Consider the following 18,726-nt stretch of genomic DNA (forward strand, 5'->3'; position numbering starts at 1 on the left):
GCTTAATTTTTGCTAAAATTCATGATATTGATATAATGTTTTTATATAGAAAAATAATTTGTTTGACCACTTTTGTGGAAAATTTTTTTTAATGTCAAGCTGTGTTAAAGGACCCACGGACGGATACAATTTAAGAACAAGTTTCGGTTCTTATTTTTTACCATTTATAACAAAAACACAGGAAGATGCTAAGAATTACTGCGAAAGCACGTTAAACAAAACGTTTGCAATTCTTCGTAGCCAACCATTAATAGATGAGCTTCAAAATACTATTGAAAATTGCTTCGATGGTACACATTTTTTCCTTATTGGTCTGAGGAGTAAAAACAAAGTCGGAACGTGGCTTGATGGTTTGAATTTTGAAGATAATAAACATGCTCACTTGTTTGGTGATGATAAAATAAAATTCAAAAATGATTGCCAAAGTTACTTTTTCGTTAAGAACCATACCGGTTTGCATCCTCAACCATGCACATCATCAGGGGCCATGTTTTTTTGCGAAGAAAACCAACCAACTTATCCAAGCGCAACAACTTCATTCCAAACAACTAATATAATAAGCAACTCTACAGCTCCAACAAAACCTACCGAACCAAACTTATCACAGAACTTTGCTGCTCTGTACGCTGTAGGAGCTGCAGTGATAGCGCTAACATTGCTGCTCATTATCTTGGTCTTGTTCAAAAGCAAACTCTGCAAAAAGTTGGGAGACGCGTCGAAGCCGATGACCACCAACCAGGTGTTCGACGGTACGAGCGAGTGCGGCATGAAGGTCAACGAGATATACTGCAAGCGAAACAGGGACGACACTCTCCCCCAGCCAAAGTTGCACGACACGTGCTCGCCTCAACCGCTTATTGAGGTTGCAAGAACTGCGGGTGAGGATGGAAAGGGAGAAGGCGCTAACTTTTACTGCACTATATTGGACCCAGCTGATAAAACTTAAAACGCTACAAACTAAATAAACGTTTATTTTAATACAGTTTTTTTTTTATCTTTGTTTGTGATCGTCTACATCAAGGTTTCCTAAACTTATTCTCGTAAACGCCCCTTTTTCAAAAAGTTAATGAATAATCTCTTGTATTCATAACAAACCCCAAAATACTTTGTGAAAGTTTTGAGCTTCTTATGAAATGTATCTTTAAGCACCCTATACTAGTCACGGCCCTGCTTTGGCCCTTTGCAATTTATCGCCCCCTGAGTTGCTAATATGAATCACTTTGGGAATCACTGGTTTATAATGAAGTGCTTGTGTACTTATTACTAATTTTTCTTAGTGTTTTGATAATTACTATATCTTTCATAAAAATGCTGTTAAATTTTTCTAATTAAACCCCAAAACACTATTTTTTCCTTTTTTTTTCATTTGTTGCAACTCACCTAAAATAATAAAACTTAAATGTTTCGAAATTATATTTCAACAAAAGGTATAAAAAATAGTGTTTTGCAAGAAATGAAATAATTAAATCATTAAAAAACTTTTTGTAAGAGTGTTACTTTTATCGATTGATTTAGCAAAAATTTATTTATTTTTTAGTTTAAAACAACGAAGCATTTTTTTACTTCCAAGAAAATGTCCAAGCTAGCACTGAAGAAAAAATGATGTTAAAATTAATTTTTGATAGTTAAAAGAATATATTCATCGGATTATTTAGATGTCCAATGGTAAATTTTAAATTGTTCTAATTTTGTTTTTGCTTTATTATTTTATTTTAAATATAAACATGTTAACAACAAAAAACTGTTTTTAAGTTCTAATTTTGTCTAAAAATCTTTCAAGTAATTTAACTATATGCCGATTATAATTTTAGAAATCTTTAAAAAAACTTATACTGCTTTACTGTTTCACTTTTTTCGTTGTGTATGTCAACAAGTTTTAAATCATAATGACAAGCTATATATATTTAATAAACTATTTTGAAATCTCAGCAAATAAAAGTAGTTAAATTTAATTAAAAACTGTTCGAAAAAATACAGTTTAGATATCTTAAAATTTTAAAATACATACAAACTTTTGAACAAGAATGTTTTGTATAAATAGAGTTGAAAATTGTTACAAAAAGCAAAATTCAAAATCTGTTATTGTAAATTGCACTTAAGCTTTAACAATAATATACATGCATGAATTTAAATTTAGTAATGCTAGTTTATCAACTGCTAGTTTACTATTAAAAAAATATACATTACTTAAAATGAAATACAACAGCTTTATTATTTAATAAACAGCTTTACAAAACTTATGTTTTGCTTAACTTTAAGATAAGTTTAAATACATTAGTTTAAACATTTATTATCGTTTTAAAACGTTTAATTAATGTAATATACACATATTAAAGTATGAAGTGTAAATTAGTAGAACTAAAACTTAGTAAAAGACTATTCCTAAGAAAAAAATCAAAATTGTTTTTTTTATTTATACAAATAAACTATATAAACGGCTAAGTATTGATTGTAATCGTAAAAAAACTGTATTAGTACAAGTTAATTTTGAATATTGACGTAGTCGTAGACCACCAATATCGTATTAACTTCTCTTACAAAAAATCACACAACATTCTCATATTTAAACTTTTTTGTTTGTTGCTTGTTTCGCTGAGTGATCAACTGAAATTCCGACTCCTAGATACGAAAATATGCATATAGATAGCTGTTGGTATTGACGGACGCCAATTACAACACATTGCTCATTCGGGAGTTCGCTAGCTGCTGCTGCTGCGAGAACGCCGCAATTAGTTGATATCGTTGACGAAATATACTTTAATATAATTTTCAGTCTACATTCGTTTTGTTTGTTTAACAATTTGAAGTTTTATAAAACTTTTTTTTATGTTCGTAAGTAATTTAGTTTGAAACAAAAAAGTGGTATATGTTTTAAGTGGTGTGTACTTGTTAAAATAATAACGAATTTTCATATCAATGAGAACTTTTTGTGTACTATGAAAAATTTTCATTTATAATTTCGTATGGAGGAAAAAGGTGGCAATTAGTTGTTAGCATTGGCAAAATGTACTTTAAAAATATTTTAGTTTTGGTTTCAGTATTTTTAAATGTTAATATTTCTTAAAAAACCGTTGTATGTACGTAAGAAATAAAGTTAGATAAAAAAAGCTATGTATGTTTTTATCTTGTGTGTGTTTATTTACTCTGAAAACTAATAATTTTTAAAAGTAATCACTTGTTTACACTTTGTAGTATTGTTATAATACCTTCATAGTTTTAATATTTTTAGCATTAGATTTTGAACACATTTATTTTTTTTAACTTAGAATTTCTAATTAAAAAAATATTTTATATTCAATTAACTTGTATATTTAAATATCATGGTTTTCAATTGTTAACCGTAATAAAACTGAAGTTAGTTCTATGATATTTTAGTAAACGTGTACACAATATATATATATATATATATATATATATAGAATGTTAAATCTTACCATGAAAAAGTTTCTATATAGAGTTTGCAAGATAAAGAACATGAGAACAAGAAAAAACAATATTTAAAAGAAGTGTTCTTAAATAATAGTGTTCTTAAAATTTGAATAACTGACATTTTACTTTACTTGACATTCAAATCATTCTATAAAAGCTTATATTAAACGTCTTTATCATAAAATGTACCATCAGAAAATTATTAGTTTATTTAATTAAAAAACTTAGTAATAGCAAGCATCTCATCTGCAACTAAGAATATTATAAAGTATAACATAAAGTATATAAAAAATTCTGTTAGAAAATTATTAAAACTTAAGAAACTTAAAGTCTAAATAAAACGAAAACTTTTTATGATTGTAGTTTATAACTTTCTGCAACCAAGTATGTTTAAATAACTTTAAAAAAAGAAAAAAAAAAAAACTTTGAAAAAGTACTGCTATGTTTAAATATTTGATTCTAACAAGATAAAAAAATTAAACATAAGCCCAAATTGATTACTGTTGAATTGAGGTTGACTTTCCAAGACTCGTGGGAACAACATCAAGTGCATTGAAAAGTTAGCTTTCCGGTTATATCGTTGATCAAATAAAACCCTTGAACTTCAAAATTTTAAAAACCTGTAAAAATCAAGCTAAAATATTAAAGACAATTAAAATAAATTTTAAATATGCTATAAATGTAGCTAGTTTACGGTTATATAAAGTTTAAAATTGATATTTTAAGATTTTTATCGTTAATGATAATTAAAAATTTAGTATAAGTGCTAATTAAACTTAATATATTAACTTTAAACGATGCATTAAAAAGTATTTTTAGCAACCCGTTGAAGACTGTAAACATTTGTCCCAACATTTTACAATTACATTGTATAATTTTTTTTTGTGTAAAAAACAGACACTTTAAAGCTTTATTAAAAATATTCGGCATTTTTTCATAAAGCTATGAAGTAATAGATAAATTATATTTATTAGTTTTGAGCATATCATTGTAAAGTTGCTTACTCTTATCAATTGATAATCGTTTTTTATAAGAAAAAGACCTTTATAAAGCTATAAATAGAAAATAAAACTTTGTACAATACTAACTTATAGTAGACAAACGTTATTTAAGAAATAAATTTTCACAGATTTTGAAAAATTAAATTAATTTTATTCTAAAGAGTATTAGATTACTTATATAAGCATAAAATGAAAATTTAAATATGTTCAAATAGTAATTTTACTTATAAAATAGCTGGTTTAAATAAAAAAAAAATCTATGAAAACTAAAAACCAAATAAAAATGATTCAGCTATCTCTTTAAAAAGTTTTAAAGACAACAAAAAAAGAAAAAAAGGCACGCTCCGTTCAAAAACGAAACGAAAGTTTTAGCAGTATTCATTTGTTGAATGTGTGTCAGAAGCTAGAACTTACCGGGCTTACAAGCGATACTAGTTTACTTTAGAACTTTAATTAGGGCTGCTGTTTATGACTGTATATTAGTAATTTGTTGATTTTTCGCCTAATTGAGTTTGCGTTTACCGGATTAGCTAATTATGGTTAGACTGTTGTTTTTTCTATGGCGGAACAACTACATTGTTACTCGATAGTTTAGTTTTAACGCTTATATACTTGGTATACTATTGTTTTTAAATTTATTAAAAAAAGTCTTGACATGTTTAGATGTTTACTAAATGTAAACAGTCAGTTTTAAACAACAAAAAATCGTTTTTTAGTTTTATTATGAACAGAAAAAGTTTTAAATTCATACTATAATGATATGAAATAATAATTTATAGTTAAAACCTTTAAAAATTTATTTTCTTCTTGGACTGTAGCTAGTTAAAGTATATTCTACAAATCTATTAAGTCTATCTAGTTTTTAATTTTTAAGTACAAAAATGCATAGTAAAGTTGTTTCTTTTTCCCTGAATACGTTTAAAAACATCTAAATTTTTTACGATAAAAATACGTCGTTAGTCTAATTTTTTTTTTAATCACTCTATAAAAGTGCTTTTTTAAATTTGGTCTAACTTCTTATTAGCACAATGTCAATAATCAGAGCTATAATTAACAAAATTGAAGTATGGTCCTTGTTCGAGGTAATTTTTTGAAGTTCGTGCAAGCGTTTTAAAATTAATTTTCTTCACTAGTTAAAAGCAAATTACCGCCCACAATGCAAAAGATGAAAAATTAGGGTAGGAAATTTGTTGGCTCATTAAAAAAGTTCAATCGATGTTAGGCATTTAGAATTTCGTGGAGATTTATGTTGTAATTAGTTCTTAATGTGTTAGAGCGTTTTAATACAATTTTATGCATAATAGATTGACTATGAATATTTTATAAAGTATGACAAATTCGTTATCTAAAAATACCAAGAGGGTATGTAAGAGAAAGTCATTATAATTGTTCTTAAAGCTCAATTTTTTGTTTTTTATATAAACTTTTTTTGTTACAAAAAACAGCCTCTGCAAAGCATTACTGGTTAATTTTTAAAATTCGATGGATCAGTGTTCAGAAGTTTAACACAAACCATGTGTAAACACGCGACTGCAACATCTCAAACATCACAGCATTTTGCCGCGAATAAAACACATTTGCGGGCGGCCTTTTATTTTACCCGCTTTTTGCTTTAATTCAAAACAACTTGACATACTAAGTCGGTAAAAATTAACGAAAGGTTTAAATAAGCTTTTAATTCGTATAAATCTAAAAAGTTTCAAAGCTTTTTCAGTACAGCTACAAGCACATAGTACAGAGTTATTACGTCATCATCAAAACACCAGCAGCGAAATATGTCATTCAACACAATTTTAATCAAGTAATACACCAACACATTAAAAGCTTTTGCATTAATTACTTGTGTTCAGTAACACTTTTATGTTGTATACCATAGAAGAGAAATGTACTAATTATTCTGAAAAAGGTTTTATTTTAACTTTCAAAATGCAAATAACAAATCTTAGGTAAATATATTTATGTATACTGAAATAAATTAGTGAATAATTTTTCAATACCTCAAATAAAATTCCGTCATGCTTAAATGGAAATTTCACTATTATGACGTAAAATAGGCTTTGATTTCAACCATTGCACAAGACAAAAAGTTTTCAGTCAAAGCATAACTAGGCTCGTGTGAAGAAGTAATTTGTAAAATGGCTACAAATGAAGTATAGAGAAGAGAAACATTTGAATACAGGTAGTTGTCATTTGATGATGTTTTCATTTCGATTCATCTGACACGCTCAGTGAATATCAATTGAAACTAAAACTTATCGATAATATCAACTTTCATAATGACCAGAATTGATCTTTTTTTTTCATCTGTTAATTAATTATATGACACATTGATTTATTAATTTAGTTTATAAACAAAAACTTTTGAACTAGAAAGTTACAAATAAGTAAACTTGAATTTTGTAAGAAATTAAAATTGTGTTTGTTTAATTTTACTTGACTGTTAAAGTGTTAAGGTAAAAAATTGTTGCTGAAGTAAAAATAAGTTTTTAGTATGTTTAAATATGTTATTTTTATAAGATTTTGTTTTATTTTATTTTAACAATTTATACTACTTTTCAATACCTTAGTTCTAGAAAAAGCTTACAACAAACTAAATGTATTGGTAAAATGTTTTGTTGTTAGTGAACCAGCGTATAGTTTTTTAGTCAAAGCTGGTGTTATTTTAGAACTGGGCTTTTCAAACAAGATTATCGCGAGCAAGAGCAAAACACAAATGTGAAAAAGCTGCAAGTATTTATCGAGATTGATCGATCTGGCTTAAGCGACTTGGACTAAATGCTAACAAAAATAACAAACAACAATAACACAGGTGTTCTCGTATTCCCCCCAGTACTTGCTGTCGATCTATCCCGCTCAGTGACAGTTCATTCAACGGCTAATCGGATCTCAGCATTCACCCATAAAGTAACTCTTACGTGAGGGTATGCACCCCTCCCGGATTACCTGATACTCTTTGCCGCGAGAAAAAAAAGTTCTAATTAGCACCTGATTGTTATTATGTTTGTTTTGATAACAAATATAACCTTGGTTATCTAAAGATTATTTTGCTACAAGATTATTTTTTGGTTCTTTGTTTAAACTAAATTAGACAGTGTAGATTTAAGGTTTTTTTCATACTGCTTTCTTGTTTTAAACTAAATTTGTTCTGCCAAAGCGTAGTAGCCATTTTGTATAACTTTTACTGTGGAATAAATATAAAGAGTTTTTAGTTGAAGCTTATTTAATATTTCTCTTAAACTAAATTTTGTACAAAACACTGTAACTAATTCAAGTATACATATTATTAGACATGTAATTACTTTTTGAAGCTACTCCAATGAAATTATACATTAATTGATACTTTTCCAAACAGGCAGTTCATTTAAAGTTTACAGCAATTATATTAATTAAATTCTACAACAGATTAAGTTGTCATATATGTTAAACATATAGAAATTACATATATTGTTTTAATTTAGTATAAGTATCTAGCATTTTTAATATTTCACTTTTAGCATACCTATTTTTTTCAGATAGTTTAATTTATTGCTTTACACAAAAATGCTTTAAGTTTTTTAACTAGAATTGTTTAAAGATTTTTATAGAGCTTAGTTAGTATTTAAAACTTAAAAAGTAAGATAGTTTACACCACTAGCTTGGTTTTTTATATTTTTTTACAACAATAAAGTTTCATATTTTTGTACAATAGTTGTTTGAAAATTTTTGTTTAATTTTGTTTAATTTTTTTTAAATATATTGATTTAAGCTAATAGTATTTTTTAATTGATATTTCAACTTTAACTAAACGATTGTACTTTTGGTAATTAATTTTGAAGTTGTAAATGTAAATTTATCGTTACAACAGTCAGTTACCTATTTAATTTAAATTACGAGTCTACTTCTTTAAAATTTAACTCATTACTTACACAGAGTTTTTTTCATAAATTTTTCTTTTAATCACATGACAACCGAAGTTTTTTCTTCCACGGGTGGAAACACTTCATTTCCTTCCGCCATGATCCCGCACTACCCAATCAATGACGTCACAAACGACCTCTCGCCAAACATGACGTCACAAACAAACGCCCAGGTGTCCCCGGACCGCCACAGCCACGTCAGCGCGCAGTCTATGGATCACTACCCGCCTCAGTACCACGCCACCGAAGCAGGACTATCCAATCAGGGACGGACTCCGGTGCCTTCGACGCCGGACTCGATATTAGACCACAACCAGGGGAGCTACACGACCCTCGAGACGAAGAGCTACTACCAGCAGCCCACTCACTTCAACCATCAGGAACCCTCCTCGTCCTTTCCCGAGCTGCTCAAGTTCGAGCACGACATGAGCCTGGGTTTTGCCGGGAAGAGCTTCAAGGCCGTCCAAAGCAGCGAGTTGAACTCCGAAGACAAAAACTTCAAGTTGAGCCGCAAAAGTTCGAGCAGGAAACTTTCAAAGAGCAGGCAGATTGCTTCCGTCGACGCGGTGCTGGAAATGAAGCACCTTTGGGACGACTTCAACGATCTTGGAACTGAGATGATCGTTACAAAAGCAGGACGGTAAGTTTATTAGTTACGATTAACAAAAAAAAATCGGTAATTCTTAAAAACGTGTTTAATTTTTCAGCAAACAGTCTATGCTTTAAAAAAGTTTTAACTTATTTTTCATCGAACTTCTTTAAAACTATATTCTTTATAAAGTTTAATAAAAAATTGTAATGAGTTTTCTAATAAAGTAAACTAAAAGTACTAGGAATGAAAATTATCCAAACTTTCCATTTTATTTAATCACGCACACTTCAAACTAGACACTAGGGACTTAAAAGTTTACAAGGTCTGACTGCTTAACTTCATCATAAAGTGTCACTTAAACTTCACAAATGGTAGTTGATCGCAAAAAATAAACATTAAATTTCCCCTACTTACCTGCTTAGTTTTAACTTCAATGAGCTTTCCCACGCTAAAAGTACTTCCTGAAATTTAAACCTTTCATCAAATATATTTTTCATATATTGAATATAAACTTGTTTATAAGTATACGATCTTAAGCGTCTTATTGTTTTTATGTAGTTTGAGTTTTAAAAATAAAGATTTTTCATATTGATGGCTTACTTCAAACAAAAAATGTATTGAAACAGACGAATGTTTCCAACATTTCAAACGTTAGTAAGAGGACTCGATCCAGATGCAGAATACATTTTAATGATGGATTTTGTTCCAGTCGACGACAAAAGATACCGATACGCTTTTCACACGTTAGTTTGGTTATGAAGTTCACAATAAATTGTGGAATTAAATAAAGTTCGAAGTAAGAAAAAAAGAATTTGATGTAAGATTTATTAATAACTTTTACATAAGGTCTACTTATCAAGCTTGAGTTGTTAATTTTAGTATAATTTTACTTTTCGTGCTTAAATAAATGAAGCTATGGTTTAAGTGCTTAAGAGTATATCACTAAAAGACTAAACACAATGAGTTTATAAGTTGTGTCAAAGTATAAACAAAACATAAAGATAATTACTGTGTTGACTAAAGTATACAAAACTAGCAGATACATTAAAAAAATAAAAAAACAATGGGAAATTAAAAATTATTAAGTGTAAATAGAAAAAAAATTTCACCATTGGTGTTTAAAAAGATGCTTAGGGGTGGCCTGGTTCTATTTGAAATTAATCCTGTTAAAAAAGATCACTTAATTAGCAACTACAATACATTGCTTTTCAGATAAAAAATTAAAAGGTCATCTAAGAACAATGCCACTCCTGTTTCAAAATCAAAGTTAATTTTAAAATAATTATACAGTTAATTGCGTAATTAGTAGAAAAATAAACAAGTTCAGCTGTATAAGTATTGGTTTCGTATTTGAATAAACTAAAGCTTTGATTATCAGTATATAAAAATGTATAAATATTTCTTAAATAACAGTACATTATGTTTACTTTAGAATTTTTATCATTAATAACAATAATTAGAACCTTACTAAAATTTATACTTTAAAACTACTTTACAATTTGCATTTATTTTTATAACGGTTAGAAAATAAACAATCAGTTTGATATAAAAACTAAAAATTGTTAGATTTGGTTTAGTTAATGAGGTAAAAATTTATAAAAGCAAAAAAAAACTTAAATCATAAGATTACTATCTTTACAAAAGTACATATATTCACAATAAAACAGCTAAGCTATTTAAAAAACTTGTTTTTATAAGCACATGTTAAAACAAACCTAGATCTCAGTTTTCACTAGAAACTTGTTTCTTTAAATCACTTTTATTTTATCACTTTCTATTGATACTTTACACATATAACTCTTATTTAGAAGTAAAAATATTTTTCTAAGGTTTGTCTAAATAACTTAAAAAAGTTAGCTAAATAAAAAAATCAATAATGGTATTATAAATTTTAAAATCAACAAATAAAAGCATTATATTTATAAATTTCTTCATAGTCAAGGCATTATTCTAAAATTCGATGATTTTTATTTACCATATAATTAATTTTTCTAATTGTTCTACTTCTTAAAATTAATTAATCTATAAGATAAAAAAGGAATGAAAATATTAGTGTAAAACATTTGTTACAATGAAACTTTACATCTATTTTTTCTTAAATATTAAAGATAATAAACTACGCTATTCATTATTAAACTAAAAATATTCATAGACTTAAAATTTTATCAAAATAACCTATAAAATCTAAAAGACGAAACAGTAGAACGCGTAAGCCTTTTATTAAGTAATGCACGACTGAAACAAAAATAACTGCGGAAAATTGTTATAAAATTTTTGCATTGTGTCATACTCCATTTGGGCATACATTTTCTCTTATTAAGGACCTGTTTGAATTTTTTAACTGAAATTTATCAATCAATTTAATACTTTTGAAATTCAGATCGAGCTGGTCTGTGGCGGGCAAAGCAGACGCGACGATGCCGCCGAGAATCCACATTCATCCCGACTCGCCCGCAAGGGGGAGCCATTGGATGAAGCAAGTCGTGTCGTTCGACAAACTGAAGCTGACAAACAACCTCACCGACGACAATGGCCATGTTAGTTTGTTGAACTTTTGAAAGGCCGTTTGTCATTGTTAGGAAAGTTGATTGATCGCCAGCAGTCTTTTTTTTTGAGTTGAAACATCACGGCATATTTTATTCACAACATTAAAAATAATTGTAAAATTAATAAACGCATAAGTCTCTTAAGTAAATAGATAAAAGTGGAAATATTTTTACCAAAAATTAAAGTCATTTAGATTATAAAAGATAATCAACTTCTAAGGTTCATATATTCGACGTTTTCTTTTTCAAGCATTTTATATCGTATTTCAAATAAACCTTGTTTCTTTTAAATTTTTATGAGTAGCAGGTTTTGTAAAATCATTCTATAGAAAAAAGTGCATACAACTATATAATTTTTATTTATTTATGGTACAAAGTTCTATATATGTACACTAAATAAAAATTTAAACACACATCACTTTAAAATTTGCTTACTTTCATTTAGTATTTGAATTTTAAACGTTTCCTGCTGAATAATTATATTTATATTTAAATGTACATATGCTAAGGTTTTTGTTGCGTTTTTCTGTAAAATTAATGATTTTTATTTGAAAGCTTATAGTGAAAATTTTTTGTAAATTTTAAACTGTATAGTTAAATAGATTAAATTCAAGCTAAAATTTTATATTAAAATTTATTCTAAATTAATAATTTGTTTAAGAATAGAATTTAAGACAGAAAGAACATGAGAAATTAAATATTAAAAAATTAAAACCTTTAAAAATTTTCTCAAAACTTAAATTTGAAATGTGCAAAGATGTTTAACTTTTTCGGCATTTTCAAGTTGAAGAGTTACAAATAAATATTAGTTGGTAAATATACTACATTCTAAAAAATAAAGCAACGTAACTAAAATTTTTTTTTACTGAGAAATTAGACTACTGTAGTTTTTACAACAAACAAAAACTTAAAACAGTTGTCTTTCAGTTCAAAGGTTGCTGCATTAATTATCAAATACATCGGATTTGCCGTTTAATACGCTAAACTCAGCAGCAAAGTGTGATTAATATGCAGACTAATGCGTCAGACGAACATACAGCTGCACAAATATGTTTAAACGCCATTTTTGTCACTTAATTAGTGTACGCAGGGTCGGAAATGCGATAATAAAGGTTAATTGTAATCGTTTGTTGTGCAGTTTAGTAATCAATATTCAATAATTTTTGCGGTTTTATAGCTTAGTCGCTTTCGTTACGTAAATAAGAGGCTCCTATTGAACGATAATTTCAAAGTCTTAAGTAATAAAGAACGCACATTAAGTAATAAAACAAATAAACTCGTTTTAGTATACATAACACTGTTGAACATATTTTATTAAAAAAATTATTGAGCTTTTTTTGTCGGTAACAATCAAAATCATGCTTATAATAACAAATAACAAAACCTCTTGTTTATCATATTTACAATAAATGAACTTTTTAGCATGTTAGTTCAATAGCACGTTGTTCCTATTTATATATTACAAGTTTAATCCTGCAGATAATTTTGAACTCAATGCACCGATTCCAACCGAGATTTCACGTAGTTCTCCACGACAACAGCCATGGGAGCGTGAACAGAGCTGAGGAAAATTACAAGACGTTCGTATTCGAGGAAACTAAATTCTACGCCGTTACCGCCTATCAGAATCACAGGGTAATTTTAATTTTTTGTTTAATTAGTAGTTTTCTAATATTAATATTTCTAAGTTTATCATTCGAAGTATTACTTAGCTATTCTTTGGCGCTGCTCATATATATAACATAAAGTTACAAAAAACTTACAAAAATTGCTAGCATTACTGCTATGAACTTCTGGAGAAAATTAATTGATACTATTTTATAAGTATACTAAAAAGCATAATTAGAAGAATTGAAAATAAATTTTTAGGTAAGGAAAAAAAAAATTTAAAAGGTATGATTAAATTAAGTTCGTGTCATAGTTTATTAAAAAGTAAGTTTCGCCGATTAAAGCGTCACAAAATCATCACTTATCAAACGTGTCAATTTAAATATAAATAGAAGTTTTATGTTTAATAAAACATTTAGGTTAAGCGACCATAAAACTTAACAATACAACAAGGACGTGATATTTTAGTCTATTTTTTTGAAAAAAAAATTTTTTTTTTTAATAGTTAGAATTTTATTTAAACTTAATTACTACAAAACGTTTTGGCTACTAAATCATCATGACATGTACAAACTTATATATGGATATAAATAGTTCACATAATCATAGTTTTAAGTAATATACTGGTCTAGAAGCATTTCTACTCAAATTTAAAAAGAAAGATAGTTTAATTAGTAAAACAAAGTAAACTAAGTATGGACTTCAGCCTATTGTTAAACTATATTGTTCATAAATGGAAAAATTAGTTCACTGTAGTAACTGAAACTTTTATAATTTAACAAATTTAATCTAAGTTAATAGTTATAATACTTTTAGAAAATGTTTATTCTTTTTATTTCTTGGAACAACTAAAAAGTAACTCGTAAATAATATTTTCAATTATTTTGAATAAATACAGGATTTATTTAATCAAACAGGAAGCAAAAAATTAAAGACAAACTAAAAAGTTTACAAAAAATGATTTATTTTGTTATTACAGTTATGCATGGTTTAATTGTACAAAAGGCCTGGTATGAGCCACTAAGAAAATATTTTGCTATAAGCAATATTCATAGTCTATTTTCATAGTGTTTTTACAGCGTTTTCGTTCAAAATTCAACCTGTTGAGTGGAAACGAAGCGTTGAAAGGGCAGGTGTTGCTATTAAATTTGCAGATTAAAACTTAACAAAAGCCTAACTGCGACGCATTAGCGTCTATCAATTACAATTTGTAAGCAGAGATATTTAAACCTGACTCCGATGCAACGAAATTAAAAAACCCGTGTGTTTCATAGCTGATTATTTGGATTCAAAATGGTAAAGTTTTAAATCCTAGCTAAAAATTACCAAAAATTGAAAAAAAAATCTTAACGTTAAAAACAAACTACTTGTCTTATGCCTTGTGTATTAGTTATATAACTTGGAAATTAATATTAAAACAAGAACATATTTTTACTTTAGCGTGAAAAAAGACAACATAATTTTTTTTTTTTTATGCACTGTGTTTACAAGATAATTTCACAGCTCACGTAATCGATACTGAGGCAGCGCTTTAAAGACTGTTAGGCAAACTTCATCGCAACAACAAGTACGGAAACTTGAAACTGCGCAGGAGAAAAGTGAGCTCGACCCAGGTGGCCGCCATAACAAGTTGTCAATCAGTGAAATGTAAAACTTTAAGGGGGCAATACGCAGTTAGTAGAATCAAATTGTGATAGGTAGCGGAACTAAAATGTTGGCAGTTTTTCAGAACCACCCACCTAGGTAGAAAGATATCATGAGAGTTTTTGCATCGCAAAACAATAAAAAACAGATTAATTTACCTTATAAAATTATATTTACGAATGTTTGAAAATAATTTTTTTATTAGGATTTAAAAAAAAGACTTAGGTTTTAAACAAGTAGCTCATAAACAATATATTAACAAAAGACTAAGAACTAATTTAAATACTAGTAAGGCTTAAAACACAATGTTAAAAAACCGAAAAATTAAAATTATACAAGTATTTGAAATTACTATCATATTTAGTAATCTTTACTAGTTTGTTTTTACAAAAAAGTTTTAAAATATGTTTTCATTCATAAGCATGTTTAGAGGTAAGCAATAGTTGAAGTCTTTTAAGTGTACACGTTTGAGCATATTCATTTGAGCATCGTTATTTTAACCATATTAACCCTTATCTAACGCACCTGTTTTATAAAAAATGCATTGAATCAAAACAAAATAGTTGACATTAAGTTTAATGTTGATCTTTCTTAATCTTGACAAAGCATTTAAAAATAATAGAACATAATGGCTAGAACTGAATTGAAATGGGTGTGTAAAAAAAAGATAAAAGGTATTATCCGTTAGCAACCCTGCTTTAATTTTATAAGGCATTTATTGACTTGAAAGTCGATACGTGACCCTTCAAGAAAAAATCTCGAGTTTATATAAAGTATTAACCCTTCTACTTGTATTCATCTGTAAAAATTCTTACCAGTACCGTCTCAATTGTTCCTAGAACTATTTACATTTTTGCAATACATAGTATAAACAGTTTGTTCGTGTTGTTTATACCTCTCGACAATTTTTGGTGTAATTTATGATTTATTTTTAAGGTTACATCAAGTACAAAGAAAAAAAAAACTTTAAATCTACGAGATTTATATACTTGAATGGTTTATGAGCTTTAGGAAGAATAAATTGACTGTTATTTTTTATACATAAGTAAACATTTTGGACTTTGATTATAATACACACGTCTTAACTCATAAACTCACAAAAATCTATGTACATCATAATCAAATACTTAGTAAAACGTTTATGTTTAATTTTATACATAAAAAACGTTTTGATTTTTAATCATTTAGTATTAATTAGTAGTATATAACTAAATCTCGCTTTTTTGTTTGTATTTAAAGGTGTTAATAAATTATTTTTAGAAAAACGAATAAGAAATAGAAAGTTTTAAAAGGTTTTGAAAATATCTAAAAATCAGAGATACGTAGTAAAACTATATTTAAAGCAACTATTTTGGATTGTATACCTAAAAAAGTTAAAAATGTATCAAACAAAAAATTAATAGTATTTGACTTTTTGATACATAAGTAAAAACAAAATAGTTTTTGTACTAAAATATTTTCTCAATAAATTGTGTTCTAAATTTAAAACTTTTGTAAATTAGGTCATAAATAAGAATAGAAATAAACATTAAGGCCTAAAAAAATTCTTTAAGAATTTAAGACTATTAGTAAATAAAGAAAATTAAACCTTTTTTATTTTCAGATTACGCAGCTAAAAATAAACAAAAACCCATTTGCAAAAGGATTTCGAGATAACAATTCCGATGACTAGTGAGTTAATTCAAATAAAATAACAATGTACTTTAACAAAATTAAAAAAATCATATTTTACAAACTAAGTTATTTTCATATAAATTCGGTCTTAGTTTTGCAAGTTTCAAGTTACAATATGCTGTTTTTTATAAAAAAATGATATCACAAAAAAAATCTCCTACTCCTTTTTAACATCTCAACACGTAGATTGTAAATCTATCAATTTTTTCAACTAAAAACTAATTTCAGCTCTCAAATGGACGTCTTAAGCGGATGCTCGAACCAGCAGCGCGCTTCCAACAACAGCGGAAATTCGAGCGCGAGCAGCCAGCAAAATTCGTTGCAGCTCATGGAAGCTAAACAGAAGCAGGCAAAGAGCCTTCATGAAAAAGGAGGTTGGTTACCTGTCGCTACTTTTCCAAGATAGTTTACAAAAAGATCTCTTATCTTTTTTTTTGATTTTTTATCAGGAAGTTTTTAACAATACTAGTTTAAATACAAGATTTGTTACGTGTAGATAAATTTATTTCAGCTTGCTATAACGAAAAAACATATATACAAAACAGTGAACGCTTACTCTGTTGTAGCTAAGCCTAATTTTTTTAAATACTATTACAAAAGGGTTAAAAGGAAAAAGACGTTTAGAAAAAAAAATGTGAAAAAAGTATAATCAAATTTATTTTGAACTTTGCTTTACTCAAATGTACAACAAAATAACTTCTTTGATTATTTTTTTTCTAAGGTGGATGAATAAATAAAATATTTATAACATAAGCAACCGTTTGAAAGTTCTGTATAATATTTACGTTTAACTAGTTTGGTCAAAATGAACAGAAAATTCTAATAAATAATTGAAAACAAACACTTGTTATTTTAATTGGTATTTTATTAATATCATAACTACAAAACCCCAGTGTTGCAACTAAAACTTTATCTACAGATAAGGAAAGTTCAGCAAGAAAGATTTCAAACTCGAAGCAGCCTCACTCGATGGGAAACTCCCCATCAGCGAACTACCCGTACAGAGACCATCACTCAACTCAATCACCCCAGGAGAGAAAATCCGCCGACCCTCACCGCCCTTTCTTGTGCCAAGCCTTGTCCCCGTCCGCCATGTCCGACCCGACCTCTCAAATATCGCCGCGGGTCGCTTTCAGGGACGTTCCTCCGCCGGGCGCATTTCCGTGCGGCTCCCACGGCAACCAGCTTGGATATCCCCAGCCAACGTACCACGTGGTCAACCCCTTTGACGACGCGCGCGGCCAAAATTACCAGAAGTTGTCGACGGCGGCGGCGACGAACGCCTACGGGGGCTACTACAACCTCTACGGCGCTTCGGGGGGCTTCAACCCCTACCAGATGGGTCACGGGGTGAGGAGTGGCATGGGTGCTGCGGGGAGTTACCCCGACTACCCGGCGAGCATGTACCACGGCACTAACGTGTACGACAACAGATGAGCTTTTACGTTGTTTGTAGTATAAATAAGAGAAATTAGAATCGTGATGGTATGAACTAAGTTTGAATTGAATAAGTTGAATAAATTCAAGTGGTTTCACTCTTGTTTAATTACGTTTTTTTTTCGATTTGACATAAAATAAAACTTGATTTCTTTAGCTTTTAAACTTTTATTCGCAGAACTGATTTTGGTATTTTAATAAAGAAGTAAAACTTTCTTAACTTAAGAAATTATATTGTTAAATTTAAAGCGAATTAGTTTAAATTAAATAAGGTATAACTTTGTTATTAAAAACATTTAACGTCTTGAAGGTGTTTTTTACTTTCGTTTCTTAGCCAATTATTTTAAAGACCTTCCGAATATTTTTTGTTTTTCATATATACCTAAAAAACGTATATGTGTACTTAGTTTAATATTTAGTAACTTCCTAAATTGTCTTTATTTTTTAAGTATTAATGATAATTTACTTCACAAGTATCTTTGGTATTTAAAACTAAGACTTTGTCAGAAGCGTAAATAATAAATGTTTTTATTTTAATCGAAGTAAAATGCCATTATATATTTACATTGCTGCTTTTTATACTCTTTATTTTGATTTGTCGTTATAACAATAAAATGTATACTAAATAGTTGAAAATTTTCCATAATAATTTTAACTTTTTAACAACAAAAATTAAATTTTATTTGTCTTTAAAGATATTTTATATTCTTAAAAAACTTATTTTAAAAACGATTCAAGTTTAAAAAAAAGGTTACAAAAATCCACTGTATACATAAAACTTAATAGACCTAAAAAATATATATTGTTAATTTATTTTTATTGTACGAAATGATTTCCAAAATAATAGCTCAGTACTAAAGTTTAAAAAGATTTTATATGCAAAATACTTACATTCTATA

The 18,726-nt window shown here is 28.0% G+C and overlaps 1 protein-coding gene across 1 annotated transcript; it reads left to right on the forward strand.

The window, feature by feature from the left end:
- Positions 1-8,348: 8,348 nt before the first annotated feature.
- Positions 8,349-17,953, forward strand: LOC145849985 (uncharacterized). The gene is made up of 7 exons (XM_082955114.1): positions 8,349-8,966; positions 9,545-9,661; positions 11,299-11,455; positions 12,944-13,099; positions 16,320-16,387; positions 16,619-16,764; positions 17,310-17,953. Exons 1-7 carry the CDS (start codon positions 8,371-8,373, stop codon positions 17,825-17,827), a joined length of 1,758 nt encoding a protein of 585 aa, XP_082811240.1. The 5' UTR covers positions 8,349-8,370; the 3' UTR covers positions 17,828-17,953.
- Positions 17,954-18,726: the final 773 nt, after the last annotated feature.

This window comes from Thalia democratica, chromosome 2 (assembly GCF_965202585.1).
Source record: "Thalia democratica chromosome 2, ktThaDemo2.hap1.1, whole genome shotgun sequence".
Lineage (NCBI taxonomy): Eukaryota > Metazoa > Chordata > Thaliacea > Salpida > Salpidae > Thalia > Thalia democratica.